The following is a 14,882-nucleotide window of genomic DNA, read 5'->3' on the forward strand; positions in this document are numbered from 1 at the left end:
TTTTCTTTTCCCGGCGACGCTGCGCGGCCCGATTTGTAGAGCCGCTCGATCAAGCTTGAGCCAGCCGCAGTCCGGAAGGGTCAGCGCGCTACCTGCTACCAGCACGATTCGCTGGAACCACAGCCTCTCCCGCAATTCTCCAAACACCGATGGATTCTTTGGGCGGTTGCCCTCGGTCAACACCCGTTGCTCAGACTACGACCTTCCAGGACCTTCCTTTCAGGCGAGATCCCCGTGAGATGATGCCACACTGCAGGTGAGTTCGAACTTGCTCGTCGCCACTGTAAAGTCCGCGCCTCAATAATACACGGACTTCGGGAGAACAGTTTAACAGGTACTTTACTGAACAAGAGGCAGCTTGAAACTGAAACTACAGAAGCCTGCTAGGGCCTTTTATACAGGGGTGGTCACTGCCGGTACTGCAGTCTAAGACCAGTTATTCCCTTAAAGGGACATACACAACATTAACAATGTTGATGTCATCTGTTTTGCTTGTTACATAAAGTGAAAACTTATTACCAGGAATGTTTTCATTTGTCTTTTTGATATTAATGTTATATTCTAACAAAGAGAAAATACACTTACCCTGAACCATGAATGATGAGACCAATAAAGAAGATAATGAAGAGATGATGAGTGAACCAAAACACCTCATAAAACGACCTCATAATAACCTGTGTAGATGAAGTCACCATCAGGATGAACGCCACAGTGATGATGATGCCAGTCACTCCCGCTGTGCTACTTAACAGCTCTTTTGTTGGGTTCTAGAAATACAGATAACATAACATAAATAAGGACAGAATCACCTGTTATCTTTTTCAAAATCAAATCATGGTGAATACCTTACGTTCAAATATATATTTTAAGTCCCACAAACGTAATTTTCTAATGTAGAAGTAAAACTCAGTTTAAAACATTATTGAACATACTATAGATCTACTTCATAAATCTTATAGTTTACTTCAGATTAGTTCAAAAAAGAAACAAGTAGCAAATAAGATATTGCCGTACATTTTAATTAAAGAGCACATTTCATCATTGCTGTTCCTTCAATTGTGTAATACGTTAAACTTTGTAACACTTTGATTTCAATTTCCATTAAACATATACAATTCTTGCACAAAGAACGTGATCCCCAGTGTCCTTCCCACTCACATTAATAGCAACTTTGCTTCTGGGTGAACTCTGACACTGGGAAGGAATATTGAAAAATTAAGCATAGCTAGCAGCTGCTAAAAGCAAGAGTCTTTCTTTTACTTTGCTGGAGCAAAACAATTGATGATTTAAAAATACATTATTGCAATAGTTCAAAAGGCATTCGGTATCCTAAACTGAAGAAGATAACAATTCCATCCATTAACTCATTATCTTCATTCCTCAGTTTAATCAGTGGAGAATCCAGTATTCGTTAAGAAAACCGAGTACCAGCAACACATATACTAGCTAAAACTAATAATACAAAACCGAAAATCTTAACCTTAATAAGTCATTAAAAAAATTTGAAAGATTAGATTTAACAATCGTGTGCATTTAAATGTTGCACAGAAAACTTCAACTGGACAGTCTACAGTATTTGAATAATACACAATACCCAGAACGGTAAAGGGGAATGTAATTAATCTGTCATTAACTTTGGTTAGTTTTAAAGTTGTAGTGATTTATAATTCCTCTCCTCTATTATAGTTGAATTCAGAGTCAACGTACCGTATCATATGTTCTGATGGGGTTGAGGTAGCTTTCACTAGAGTTCTTCCCAATGCTGGAAAGTCTGGTCAGTAATTCTTTGGCAGCAGGTGAATAGCTTTCGTGGTATCGCTCAATATTGAACAGATGTGCAATTACATGAATAACTAAATGTTAAAAAACAAATATCTTACTTTATACAGTTCTATTTAATAAAATAATTTACAATGGTCCAATGGTTTGAAAAGTATCAGAATATGCCACTCTAGACATCATTCTTTAAAGTGTCACACTTAGTTACAGATACAAAATAATCTTAAAAATAAAGAAACCCAGATACTTAAAGCTGGATTTCTCAGACCTGGAACCTGCAATTTATTAGCATTTTCCGATCTACAAATGTCCCTCAAAGAAAATACTATGAGACTGATTGGCCTGAGAGTGTGATTACTTAATAACAATTAGACTTTGTAACCTTAAAGGGACACAGTTCCATCTTAGTATCAGAATAATACATTTTGCATTACATGTTTTAAACTCTTATACAATAATGTGCCCTCCAACTTAGCATAACACACAAGTGATGCATTAATATAATGTTTCTGTTTTTTTTACCTACACATTAGATCCATGCTGGTACATTGGATAAAAGTTGGAAAAATGCACCTAGTTTAGTCTGGTTGCTATACTTTTCTACAGTAAGTTTACCTTACCTTTTCATAATGTTTACACTCTAATTTTGAAACATTTTCACTATAATCATGAGAGCCCCAATATTATTTTTTATCAATGATCAAATCTCCAAACTAGGAGAGGGTATAGTTGGGTTAATAAAACTGTAAGAACAATTATCAGTTAAAGTGGCAGCAATGAGGGAACCTAGTTTACACTAAACCAGCAAAACTCCTCTGATGGCTCAATGAGTAAACCGACCACCCAGTGTGGACTGAGCCAGATAGATCGTGATGATCCCTGGTTTAATATCTGGTCTATATTGAACTAGCTGATCTCAGATTGGATGGCTTTAGGGACTGCAATTGACCTTAGTGCATCTGGGCAAGGGAAGGGAAAAATCACTGAGAGTTACTCACTCCTAATGGAAAACATGCATGCATAGAGATCAGGTGATGACAGCAGTAGCTTGGCTGTGATGCCTACCACAAAAAATATTCTGCCAATGGTCACTGTCTAGCTTCACACACAAAGGGTAGCCACTTATGTGAGATATAAGAATATATCTACCACATACAGAACTCCAACATGAGTCAGCATTTACAGAAGAGGGGAGAAATTGGGGGAAACAAATAAACAAACTGTACCTGCAGCATTTCCAAATCTTACCCCCTGGATGAATGAAGATGGAGACGTATTTGCCTGAATGTGTCAACCTCACTTAACTTGTTGCCCCCTGTAGAATGAATCCTTATACTGCATTCTGACGAGGCAAATAGCAAACCACCCGGCCCTCCACAGTGTGAGGCCCAGGAGTGAGGCCCGGGAGTTTTAAGGCCCCATCAGTCCCCTGCCTGAACCCAGCGGGAAGCACAAGCTGGTCAGTGTATGGGAGCTGAAATTCGTACGGTTGCCACCAGGGACCTGAAAAACTGGCCCCCTGGCCCCCTGGCACTCAGGTACATGGTTGGGCGGCTGGGAGTCAGGAGGGCGTCGGGAGAGGGAAGCCTGGGACAGAGGAGGTCAAGGTTCCCTTGTGGGGCCCAGAGGAGCTTTGATGGAGCTCACAAGGAAAGCAAAAAAAAAAGTTAACCTACCTTTTTGGGCATGTTCTAGCCCTAGCACCTTTTGACAGCAACTTGATCTGAAACCACAATGGCCTCCCTGTGCAGGCCTCAGTTTAAAATTGCAGGTGACATCATCGGAGCCTGATCTTTATATTTAAAGAAGGACCTCACTGTCCTTCTCGCCAGCCCAAAAGGGCAGGTGAAAATGGAAAGCAAGGGGATAGGAGGGGTAAGTCGCTGCTGCCATTTTAACTGCCACCCACCTGGCTTCTGCCGGGTAGGTGGGGCTATAAATTGGCCCTAAATATTGGCCTGTATTTTCCGATCGGACGCTTCCTGCGTGTGGAGGCCTCCAATCTACGCCCTTCCCTGAAGGCCCCGGAGTTCTGGACATTTCCACTTCAGGGCCTCTGCTCTACGAAATGTGCAGAGGTCCAGGTCTCCCAGTAAAATTAAAGTTTTTTACAGGGCTAAAAAATAAACTTACCTTTTTAAAAGTATTTTAAATTTATAAATGAGTGAAAAAATAACTTTATTAACTTTTTAAAACTCTTATGCTGGTAAAAGCAGGCCTTACTCCTGCTTTTACCAGGCATAAGATTTTTAAAGGTTTTCAGCGGGCGGAAGTTGTGCAGAAAGCGGAACTCTCTGCCCTCGGAGGCTCTTCTCCAGTGCAGGCGTCCGATCTGTCAAGAGGAATCTTGACAGATCGGAAGTGCCGGTTTTCAGTGCATGCGCTTCGCATTCCTGAAACCGGCACTTGCGAGGCCCCTATGGGTGTGTGCACAGCTCGTACACACCTGTGGGGATCGGAAAATACGGGCCATTCTGTTTACATGTGCGTCAAATTTCTTTCGGTCAGATGCTTTCCTGTCTCATTAAGTCAGGATTATATAACATTCATTCAGGATTGTTATGCTTTCACCAGTTTAGTCCAACATGTCAAATATAATCCTGAAATAAATTAAGCATCTGATGTGTTTGACGGCCAATGGACAAAACACTCAACAGAAGGACTTATTAATCAATGCCATGCAAATACTCACATCATTTCAGGCAGAATGTTTATGCCATTTTTTTAACCTAATGACCAAGCAAGTTGGGTAATTTTAACCCCCAAGGATGGGCAGGGAGGGCCATGGGGGAAGACGTTAAAATTTCAAAAATTGGAAACCTGACCCCAACCCGCCTCCAATGCTCCCACTTTCAGTTTTAACGGAGACAAGTTGTGGGGTAAGCGACTAATCTAGTCTCCGGAGGCGGGTCCCTAACTTAATGAAGCTGCTTGCCTCAAATTTTAGATCTGTTTCAGGTTTAATGTCTGTGGGCCAGGTTTTCTGGGTCTTGGGAAACCCAGCAGCAGAAGGAGGGCAAAAGCGGCCAGATCCAAAAGGTAAATGCCTTTCCAGCGCTGTTTGTAGGCCAGAAGGAGCAAGAGTACTTCCCCTGGCCCACCAAGCAAACCTGTTAACCTCTCCGTGATCAGCCTCCGCGGTCGGGGCCCCCCAACCTTGATTGGAGTCCCCCCCCCCACCCCCAGCGATCAGACCCCCCTCCCACGCCTCCTGCCCCCACCCCGATGTGCCTCCGGCCCCTACAAAGTCTTTGGCCCCTTCGATCAATCCACAGCCCCCGATCTCTCCCTTCCTCCTCTCCGCTCCCCGGCTGCAGCCTGGTGCTTTAGGCCTTCCCGCATGACAGTCACCCAGCCTTTTAATCTGGCTGGCTATGGCCGGGAAACGGAGATGAAAAATGTTAATCAGGTCCTGCTGTTAAGTTCGGCAGGCCCTCCTGGAAACCCTTATTTCCAGGTTTCCTCACCGCTACACCTCCCCCCGCCCCGCTCCCTGCCCATCTCCTCGTAAGTATCACATTGAGTCAATGACATTGTATCTGTGGTGTATGTGCCTTTAAGAGCCCCCTGTGTACTGTAATGCCGGTAATGGCCACTCGGGCTATATAAGCCTGTATAGTGTCTTGTATCTGTTAGTTCACCTCCAGACTTCGTTCAGTAAACACCTGTGAAACCAACTCCTGCATTCCGTGTCTCCATTAACACACGGATACAACAGTGGCGACGAATTGGAAACGGACTTACCTGCAATTCGGCAGCACCTCAAGGAGATCGATTCCTCAGACGAAAGTCGAAGAAAAACAAGAAAGAAAAAAAAACCTGTGGTTTCACCAGCTAGCCGAGCTGGTGGCAGGTACTGCAATAATCCTTCCTGGGCGGCGGGCTGGGGCTCCATCGGCTGGCTCTGCAGTGGGGCCGAGCAGCGAAGGCGGAGGCAAACAGAGACAGAGGGTGGAGCACTCGGGAGACGGCCGGCGCTGCAAAGCAGGTCGGCGTTTGGACCAAGCAGAGGGAGGGAAAAGTCCCAGAGAGTCCGGCGGGAACGAGTCTCCACCTATTAAAAAAAAAAATACCTGTGTAAATAAAAACCGCGGAGAACAGCGTTGTCAGCAGCGGCAGCGGCGGGAAAGCGCGGGAGGCGCCATTTTTTTTCTGCGGGGAAGAAAGGAAAGCGCGGGAGGCGCCATTTTTTTTCAGGATGCCTAAGACTGTCAATATTACTGCTTTCGATAGCGATATAGAGGATTGGACCACATATGTGGAAAGAGTGGAGGTATATTGCACAGCAAATGAAATAGAGGATGATAAAAAGGCATCAGTACTTCTAAATCTAATGGGCGCAAGGACATACGGACTGTTACGAAACGTAATCACTCCAGCCAAGCCGAGGGACAAGAATTTTAAGGAGATTGTTGATACCCTACAGGAGCACTTAAACCCAACACCGTTGCTGATAGCGGAACGATTCAAATTCTTCAGGAGGAATCAGCACAAGAATGAAAGTAACGCTGATTACCTCACCGAATTAAGGAAGCTGTCAAAGCACTGCCAATTCAGGGCAGGACTGGCAGATTCTCTTCAAGACAAATTCGTCTGCGGCCTCCTAAGTGAAGGAACAAAGAAAAGGCTATTTTCTGAGAAAGATTTGACACTGGACAAGGCTTTCAGTGTGGTTGTATCATACGAAGCAGCCGCAAGAGGAGCTGCAGAGATACAACAAAATCCACAGGACTTCGGCACCCATGAAATGACACAGGGTTTCAAGAGATGTTATCGCTGCGGCAGATCCACCCATGACCAGAGGGACTGCTGTTTCAAGGACAAAGCATGCAGGCAATGTGGAAAAATTGGACACATTGCACGTGTATGCCGATCTGGAAACAAAAAATCCACGGACAGGAAAAAAATCAATAAGGAAAAGTACAGAAAGGTACAAATGATGACGGACAGTAGTTCCGAAGACCAGAAGAGTGATAGCGACTCCGGAAACAAGAGACTAAGCTGTCTCAAATTACATAATGTAATTGCCAAAGAAGATACCAGACCATTTGGGTTACCCTTACGATAGCGGGGTCCCCAGTTAAAATAGAGCTAGATACAGGATCAGCTCTGACCGCCATAAGTCGACGGGATTGCGAGCGGCTATTTCCGCATATACCTTTGAAAGACACATCCATTATCTTGAAAACATATACGGGGCAGAAAGTATACCCCAAAGGGAAAATAAGGGTGCCTGTTGTATACAATGGCAAGGAAGTACAGGAGTTGTATTTATACGTTCTGCAAGATGGTGGTCCACCGCTGTTGGGACGTGAATGGATCAGGAAGATACGTTTAGACTGGCACTCCATTCAGGCACTGACGGTGACCAGTAAGAAAAAAAATGATGATGACGTCATACCTGAACGATTAAAAGACATCTTGGCCAACACCAAGGAAGTGTTTCAACAGGAACTAGGAACCTTGAAAGGCGTCACCGCCTCAATAAAAGTGGAAGATGCGGCAATTCCCAAGTTTTTTAAGGCAAGGCCGGTGCCATACGCAATTCGTCCAGCAGTCGAGGCAGAGCTGGAGAATTTGGAAAAGGCAGGCGTATTATCCAAGATAGATTGGAGCGAGTGGGCAACACCCATCGTCCCGGTCATGAAGAAAACGTTGAATAATGATAAATCTGAAGAACAGAGAAAAATTCGCATCTGTGGGGACTTCAAGGGGACTGTAAACCCGGTCCTTCACACAGTACAGTATCCTCTTCCGAGGATAGAAGATATTTTCGCCTCACTATCCGGAGGGAAACGTTTCACCAAAATTGACTTGGCACAAGCATATCTACAGATGGAGGTTGAAGAGGCCTCTAAAAAGTATCTCACGATAAATACACACAAAGGCCTGTACCAGTACAATCGACTGGTTTTTGGAGTAGCATCAGCTCCAGCTATCTGGCAAAGAGCTATGGAGCAAGTCCTCCAAGGGATTCCGGGGACTCAATGCTACCTGGACGACATCCTTGTAACAGGAGGAAACGACAACGAGCACCTTGCCAATTTGGAGCAGGTGCTCACTAGGCTGAGAGAACGGGGCCTACGAGCAAATCGTCCCAAGTGCGAATTTTTCCAGAAACAAATATCATATTGTGGCCACATAATTAACGAGGAAGGGTTGCATAAGTCACCTGAAAAAATTGAAGCGGTCATAAAAGCCCCAGCACCTGAAAATGTCTCACAATTAAGGTCGTTCCTGGGATTGATAAATTACTATCATAAATTTTTACCGAACTTGTCAACTGTTCTGCACACTCTTAACGAACTGCTACAAACGGGAGTAATTTGGAAATGGAGCGAAGACTGTAAACGTGCCTTCCATAAATGCAAAGGCTTGATCACGTCCAAGGAAGTTTTGGCTCATTACAACCCATCACTGCCAATCAGACTGGCGTGCGATGCATCCCCTTACGGCGTAGGAGCGGTATTATCGCATAGATTCCCTGATGGCTCGGAGCGGCCGATAGCTTTTGCGTCACGCTCATTGAACTCAGCTGAGCGTAACTATGCCCAGATCGACAGGGAAGCACTCAGCCTGGTATGGGGAGTGAAGAAATTCAACCATTACCTACACGGACAAAAATTTACCTTGTTGACTGACCATCAACCCCTCGTCTCCATATTTAACCCTAAAAAGGGTGTTCCCATTATGACAGCGCAAAGGCTACAGAGGTGGTCCCTTTTCCTAGGGGCACACCAATATGACATAGAATACAAAGGATCAAAACAGCATGGGAATGCTGACGGTTTATCGCGCATACCGTTGCCAACGGTAGAAGAGGCACCTACAGTGGACCCAGTGGAGATGTTCCACTCAACCATAGTGGAATGTCTACCAGTAACAAATTCTGCCATTGAAAAGGAAACGAGAAATGACCCGACTCTCTCACGAGTCTACGATTTAACGGTGAAGGGATGGCCAGCACATGGCGAACCACTGTTGCCAGCATTCTCGCAAAGAAGAGAACAGCTGTCAGTGTGCCGAGGAACCTTGATGTGTGGATCCAGAGTGGTGATTCCACCCAAACTCCAGGATAAAGTGCTAAAAGAGCTTCACGAGGGACATCTGGGTGGAGTGAAAATGAAGAACCTAGCCAGAGCGTTTGTGTGGTGGCCAGGTATCGATGGAGACATCGAAGAAATGACCAAGAGCTGCCTAGGATGCCAGAAGGTCCAAAACGCCCCACCACAAGCCCCTCTACATCCATGGGAGTGGCCCTCATCTCCATGGCAAAGGGTACACATCGACTTTGCTGGTCCATTTATGGACTCAAAGTTCTTAATCGCGGTTGATGCACACTCCAAGTGGCCGGAGGTAATAAAGATGTCCTCCACCACCACGGAAAAAACCATCACAGCATTAAGGACCATATTTGCCAGGAATGGGCTGCCTGAACAGATCTGTTTTGATAATGGACCGCAATTTGTGTCCGAAGAATTCAGGAAGTTCTTAAAAAACAATGGGGTTAAGCACTACACGTCCGCCCCATACCATCCTGCCACCAATGGATTGGCTGAAAGGTTTGTCCAGACCTTCAAGAAGGCCATAAAGGCCATGGGTAATGAAGACATAAATCTACAGCATAAGGTAGATAACTTCTTGTTTGCATACAGGAATGCAACACATGTGGTTACAAACCAAACTCCCGCCATGATGTTCTTCAATAGAAGCCTAGGATGCCAGATAGGTCAACAAGTTTTGGCCCGGGACTACCGTACCAAGAAATGGCAGCCTGGAACTATTTGCACACGACTAGGACCGCTGATGTATACCGTGGACATTGGAGAAAGCATAATAAGGCGCCATGCTGACCAGATCATAGAGTCATCCGAAAAGGGACAACCTACACCACAACTCTATGCGCCTAATGATGAAGCAGAGATACCCATGGTATCTACCTCCGATCCGGTAATACTGGAACCAGATGAACCCGACACTGGCATTCAAGCCGAATCGACCTTGCCAAAAGAACCTACTACACCACCAGAAACTACTACACCACCGAGGCGTTATCCGGACCGAGTCAGGAAGCCTCCAGAGAGACTGACTTATAATTGATTAACTGCAGCAAATGTGTAGATTATTGTTCTTGTAACATGTTAATTAATGATTACTTAATATTATGTACTGGTTGTCTAAAAGGGGAGGAATTGTGGTGTATGTGCCTTTAAGAGCCCCCTGTGTACTGTAATGCCGGTAATGGCCACTCGGGCTATATAAGCCTGTATAGTGTCTTGTATCTGTTAGTTCACCTCCAGACTTTGTTCAGTAAACACCTGTGAAACCAACTCCTGCATTCCATGTCTCCATTAACACACGGATACAACAGTATCTAATTATTTTTACGACATATAATTGACTAGATATAGAAACATGTGACAACTATCGCATCAAGAAATTGTGGGGGGGAAATTCGGTACCTTAGCGCCTCCCGTTAGCACCTCCATCAGCTTTGTGACCGGGCGTGGTGACAGTACTGACACCTGCGAAATTGACAGAGGTTTGCAGCGGCAGTAACCACTAGCGCCTAGAGATCGTGACGACATTGCCGTGCGCATCGCCCCAGTAGTGCCCTGGATCCGAACTTTAGTTCCGCCCCTGCCTGAGCACCTGCCGTTAGCAATGACAGGTAGAGGAGGCGCTATGCAGTCGGATGAGTGCTGGAGGGGCACTATATAAAGGCGTCAACATCTGGTTTATTCTTAGTCAGCAAAGAATGCTGCCTTGTCAGTTTGACATCAGCAAACAGGCGTTTTGAGCGATTTCAGCATTTTCCACTTGAAGGAGTCTTCTGCCTCAGAAAAACTCATTTAGGTGAGATTTTAAAGTGCAACATTTCCATGCTTTAATGGGGGCTGTACTGGCCCTGGACCTTGTCCTCCAGTGTCAACGTTGGAGGCAGCGGAGGCAGAGAGAAAGAGTGCAAAATGTGGCCAGAGGTAGGACGGCCAACAGTGCTCTCAAAAAGAGGCCTTTCCCTCCCAGGGTATTCCGGCAGCATTCCTCCTACATCAATCTCACTAAGAAACAGTGTCTTAGAATGCTCCGCTTCGCCAGCAGCCAGACCTCAAGCCTCAGATAAGGGTGACCACGGCTCTCTCAGTGGCAGTCAAGGTGACTGTCGCCCTCAATTTCTACACCAGCGGATCCTTCCAGTGTGCAACAGGAGACATAGCTAACATATCACAGTTCACCAACCATTGCTGCATCCGCGAGGTCACAGATACTCTCTACAAAAGGAGAGGGGACTACATTTCCTTCCCCATGACCAGAGAGAAGCAGGATGAGCGTGCATGTGGCTTTGCCAGGATAGTGGGCTTTCCCATGGTGCAGGGCGCCATTGACTGCACCCATGTCACTTTGCGGGCACCGCTTAACAATCCTGAGGTATCCCGTAACTGCAAAGGCTACCACTCACTTAATGTGCAGTTGGTGTGCGAATCCTCACCGTCAATGCCCGCTATCCTGGCAGCAGCCACGATGTCTTCATCCTGCGCTAGACCGGTGTGCCAGCTCTGTCCCACCTACCACATCAAGCTTGCGGCTGGCTGCTGGGAGACAAGGGCTACCCGCTCTCCACCTGGCTCATGACTTCCCTCCGCAACCCCAACACGCCTGCCCAGCACTCATATAATGAGAGCCATGCTGCCACCAGGAACATCATTGAGCAGACCATCAGAGTACTCAAGCAACGGTTCTGCTGCCTTGACCGTTCGGGAGGAGCCCTCCAGTACTCGGCTGTGTGGGTGTCCCTTTTCGTTGTCGTCTGCTGCATGCTGCACAACGTGGCCATCATGAGTGCGCAGCCATTGCCAGGTATAGCCCCACCACCTCAGGAGGAGGAAGAGGGAGACAAGGAGGACGAGAACAAGGAGGAGGAGGAGGAACAGGAGAACGAACAACAGCGATGGAGGAGCCAGCCACTCAATCGGCCTTGTCATCAGACTTCGGTTCCAATGAATTCGAAGCCACTTCCCGGTTGCTCAGCACATCCCCATCATTCCATCAATTTCTCATTGCATACCACACCCCAAAGCTGAAATGAGACACAGCACCAAATTAGCAACATTCCAATAATAAATTTATCCAAATTCAGTAACCACATATATACAACAACAATATGAACTAATCACCCTTGTGCAAACCCTTACCTTCTTTACATGCCTTTTCCTAATCTACTGCTCCTATGTAGTGTCTCCCCAGTGGCTGCAGCAGGGCTGGTGGAAGGCTGCTGAGTGTCAGTGCCAGAGACTACAGATGGCCTTGCAGGATGCCCTCGACCAGCTCTGGGCCTGGTATGCCCAGCTGTAAACTGCACCACCTCAGGATGGGCGGCGGCAGTCTGGGCTGGCTGGATGACAGGCAATGACAAGTGCAATGGCAGAGTGGCAGTGGTGGGAACAGGAATGCTGTCATCCTGAGAGAGGACAGCAGGTTCCTGCTCCACTGACACACGGCCACTCTCCCGGGACAGCACCTCAGCATCCCTACCAATCTGTTGGAGCACAGATTGCTGGCCTGTTGCGACACTGTGAGATCCTCGGTGGACTGCGGTGGACCCAGCGACGATGGCAGCAGTCAGAGCTTGCGTGGCATGAAGCTGAGACTGCATGAGAGCAGTCTGAGAATCGATGGCAGCAACCATAGATAGCATTACAGCACTAAGACGTTGCGTGGCTTCTGCCTGTGCTGCAATGGAAGCTGCCACATCGCCCATGACACACGTCATGAGGTCTGGATCCGCACAGTCTCTCTGGGAGTCCACTATCCTCTGCACAGTGGAAATGATGGGCTCCATGGTGTGCTCAGAGCTCTGTGCAATGTTGGAGGCGGACTCCTCCACGCTCCTTACCATTGCCGAGAGGCTCTCAGGCACCCTTGCCATTGCACCTATCATCTCGGTGTGCATAGCCATCACCCTTCTTTTAAAGGCTTCCCCATCGAGGTTCTCATCTGAGTCCTGTGAAGCAGAACTCGGGTGCGAACTCACCCTCTGGGGAGCTGGCTCCCGAGCTACCCTTTCCCCCTGGTCTTGCTGCAGCCCGCTCATCCCCGGTGCATCACCCAGTGCAGACCCCTCTACTAAACTTGCCTCTAAAGATCGCGCAGTGTCAGTATCTGAGGTGGTGCCTGTGGGTGAGAGATGCAGTGACGCGGTGCTTTGCTCCTCCTCCTCTTCTCCTTCCTCACTCTCAGTGGGGGGCTCAGGGACAGGCTAGTCATCTGGTTGTTGATTCTCTGAAAGCATAAAGGCACAAGACTCATGTTAAGGTGAGGGCATGGGGCAGGAAGGGAGCAAGGAATACAGACAGTATCAGGAGCTGGAAAGTGGGAAAGGCTTGTGATGGGAGGGGAAAGTGGGAGAAGGAGAGGGGATGAACATACCGTGGTTGCCCCCAAGGGGGTCGATGTTGTCGAGGGCCACGGCACCCACCACCTGCTGCCCAATGAGTCGCAGCACTCGCTCCTCCAGGTCTGAAAGCTGCTGGAGCTGCGCATCACCCCATCTGTTTTCTGCTGCTTCCTCCTACTGTGGTCCATCTTGGCCTGCAAGAGAAGTGAATGTGTGTGAGTCAGAGTCCAGCTATATGTTTGGTAGATATGCCTACCGTAGTTGAATAGCTGTGATTGTAGGCAAGGTGCGAGATGTGGATGTGTGTTTGAGTAGGTGCAGATGCTTGGTGGGTGAGTGGTGGCGGTGTGGTTGGTTGCGCAGTGTGTACAGACTGAGGTTCAGATGCTGGTATGTAGGAGCTGTTGAAGCATGTACTCATCTTGACCACCCGAGTGAGGTTGTTGAATTTCTTCCGGTGCTGTGTCAGGCTGCGTACAACCACACTACTGGCCGAGACTTCCTGGGCCACTTCCCTCCACATTGCCCTGAAGACCTGGGGCAATGGCCTCCTTCCAGTGTCCGGGAACAGCACTGCCCTCCTTTGCTCCAGTTCCGCGACCAATGCCTCCAATACCTCGTCCGTGAAATGACGAGCTCTCTCCCTGGGAGTGGGATCAGCCATCACGATCAGGGGATTGAATTGGTTGCAGGTTGCCTTCACAGCCAGCAATGCTGATAATGAGGATCTGCACAATGATGCAAACTCCCCTTTAAGAGCCAATGTGAAGGATCATTCCCGATTGCATTGCACCAGAAATTCATTATGGCTCTGCTGGTAGCGCCCCTGTAGCACCCCGCTGAGGGCATTAGTGCTTGATTTAGTGCTCCAGTTCTTTCCTGGAGCACTAACAGACAATTTAGGGAAGCTCAGATTCATTAGCGCCTGGCGTTAATTGTTCATGATTTCAAAAATTAGGGCCCCAAACGGGGCGATACCCAATTTCTCTCCCAATTAGTTCCCTAATAGAGCAACTCGATGTAAAGAGGGAAGTTGAGAAAGAGATGGGGAAAGGTGAATATAGATAGGCAGATAAATGCAGTTAGACAAATCTGTGTAGAAAGAAGTATAAAGACAAAGGAATCAATGCTGGAAAATCTTTTAAATCTATCTTTTTAATTATTACAATTCAAACTTAGCACACTTAGAGATGAATTGTTTGGGAATTAGTCAGAAAATATCTCACCTGTGTGTAGGATTATCATGTAGGCGACCATCTGATGAAATTTGATGTTTTTATCCAGCTGCCTCCTAATATTGCTTCTGCAACACTGGGTTAAGAAAACATGTAAACACACTTCAGAGATTAGCTCATTAATTTATTGGAATACTAGCTGGAGTGCCCGGCGGTGCCAAGGCTTTTTCGAGGGCATGTTGTTGTTGGAAGAGAGAGAGAGAGCGACTGGGGGGGAAGAGAGAGAGCGACTGGGGGGAAGAGATGAGAGCGACTGGGGGGAAGAGAGAGAGCGACTGGGGGGAAGAGAGAGAGCGACTGGGGGGAAGAGGAAGAGAGAGAGCGACTGGGGGGAAGAGAGAGAGCGACTGGGGGAAGAGAGAGAGCGACTGGGGGGAAGAGAGAGAGCGACTGGGGGGAAGAGAGAGAGCGACTGGGGGGAAGAGAGAGAGCGACTGGGGGGAAGAGAGAGAGCGACTGGGGGGAAGAGAGAG

At 47.2% G+C, this 14,882-nt stretch overlaps 1 protein-coding gene across 2 annotated transcripts in view; it reads right to left on the reverse strand.

Moving 5' to 3' along the window:
• Nucleotides 1-14,609, reverse strand: part of LOC147121268 (NADPH oxidase 3-like) — a 78,087-nt gene extending 63,478 nt beyond the window's left edge. For both annotated transcript variants that reach the window (XM_085981496.1, XM_085981495.1), the window contains exons 1-3: nt 14,401-14,609; nt 1,708-1,853; nt 586-767 (exon numbers count right to left, since the gene is read on the reverse strand). In XM_085981496.1, coding sequence (XP_085837622.1) covers nt 586-767; nt 1,708-1,853; nt 14,401-14,431 — 359 coding nt within the window. In that variant the 5' untranslated portion in view covers nt 14,432-14,609. The remainder of the gene's footprint in view (nt 1-585; nt 768-1,707; nt 1,854-14,400) is intronic.
• Between the last annotated feature and the right edge of the window lie 273 nt (nt 14,610-14,882).

This window comes from Somniosus microcephalus, chromosome 3 (assembly GCF_052327205.1).
Source record: "Somniosus microcephalus isolate GS21.2 chromosome 3, FLI_Smic_1.0, whole genome shotgun sequence".
NCBI classification, from domain to species: domain Eukaryota; kingdom Metazoa; phylum Chordata; class Chondrichthyes; order Squaliformes; family Somniosidae; genus Somniosus; species Somniosus microcephalus.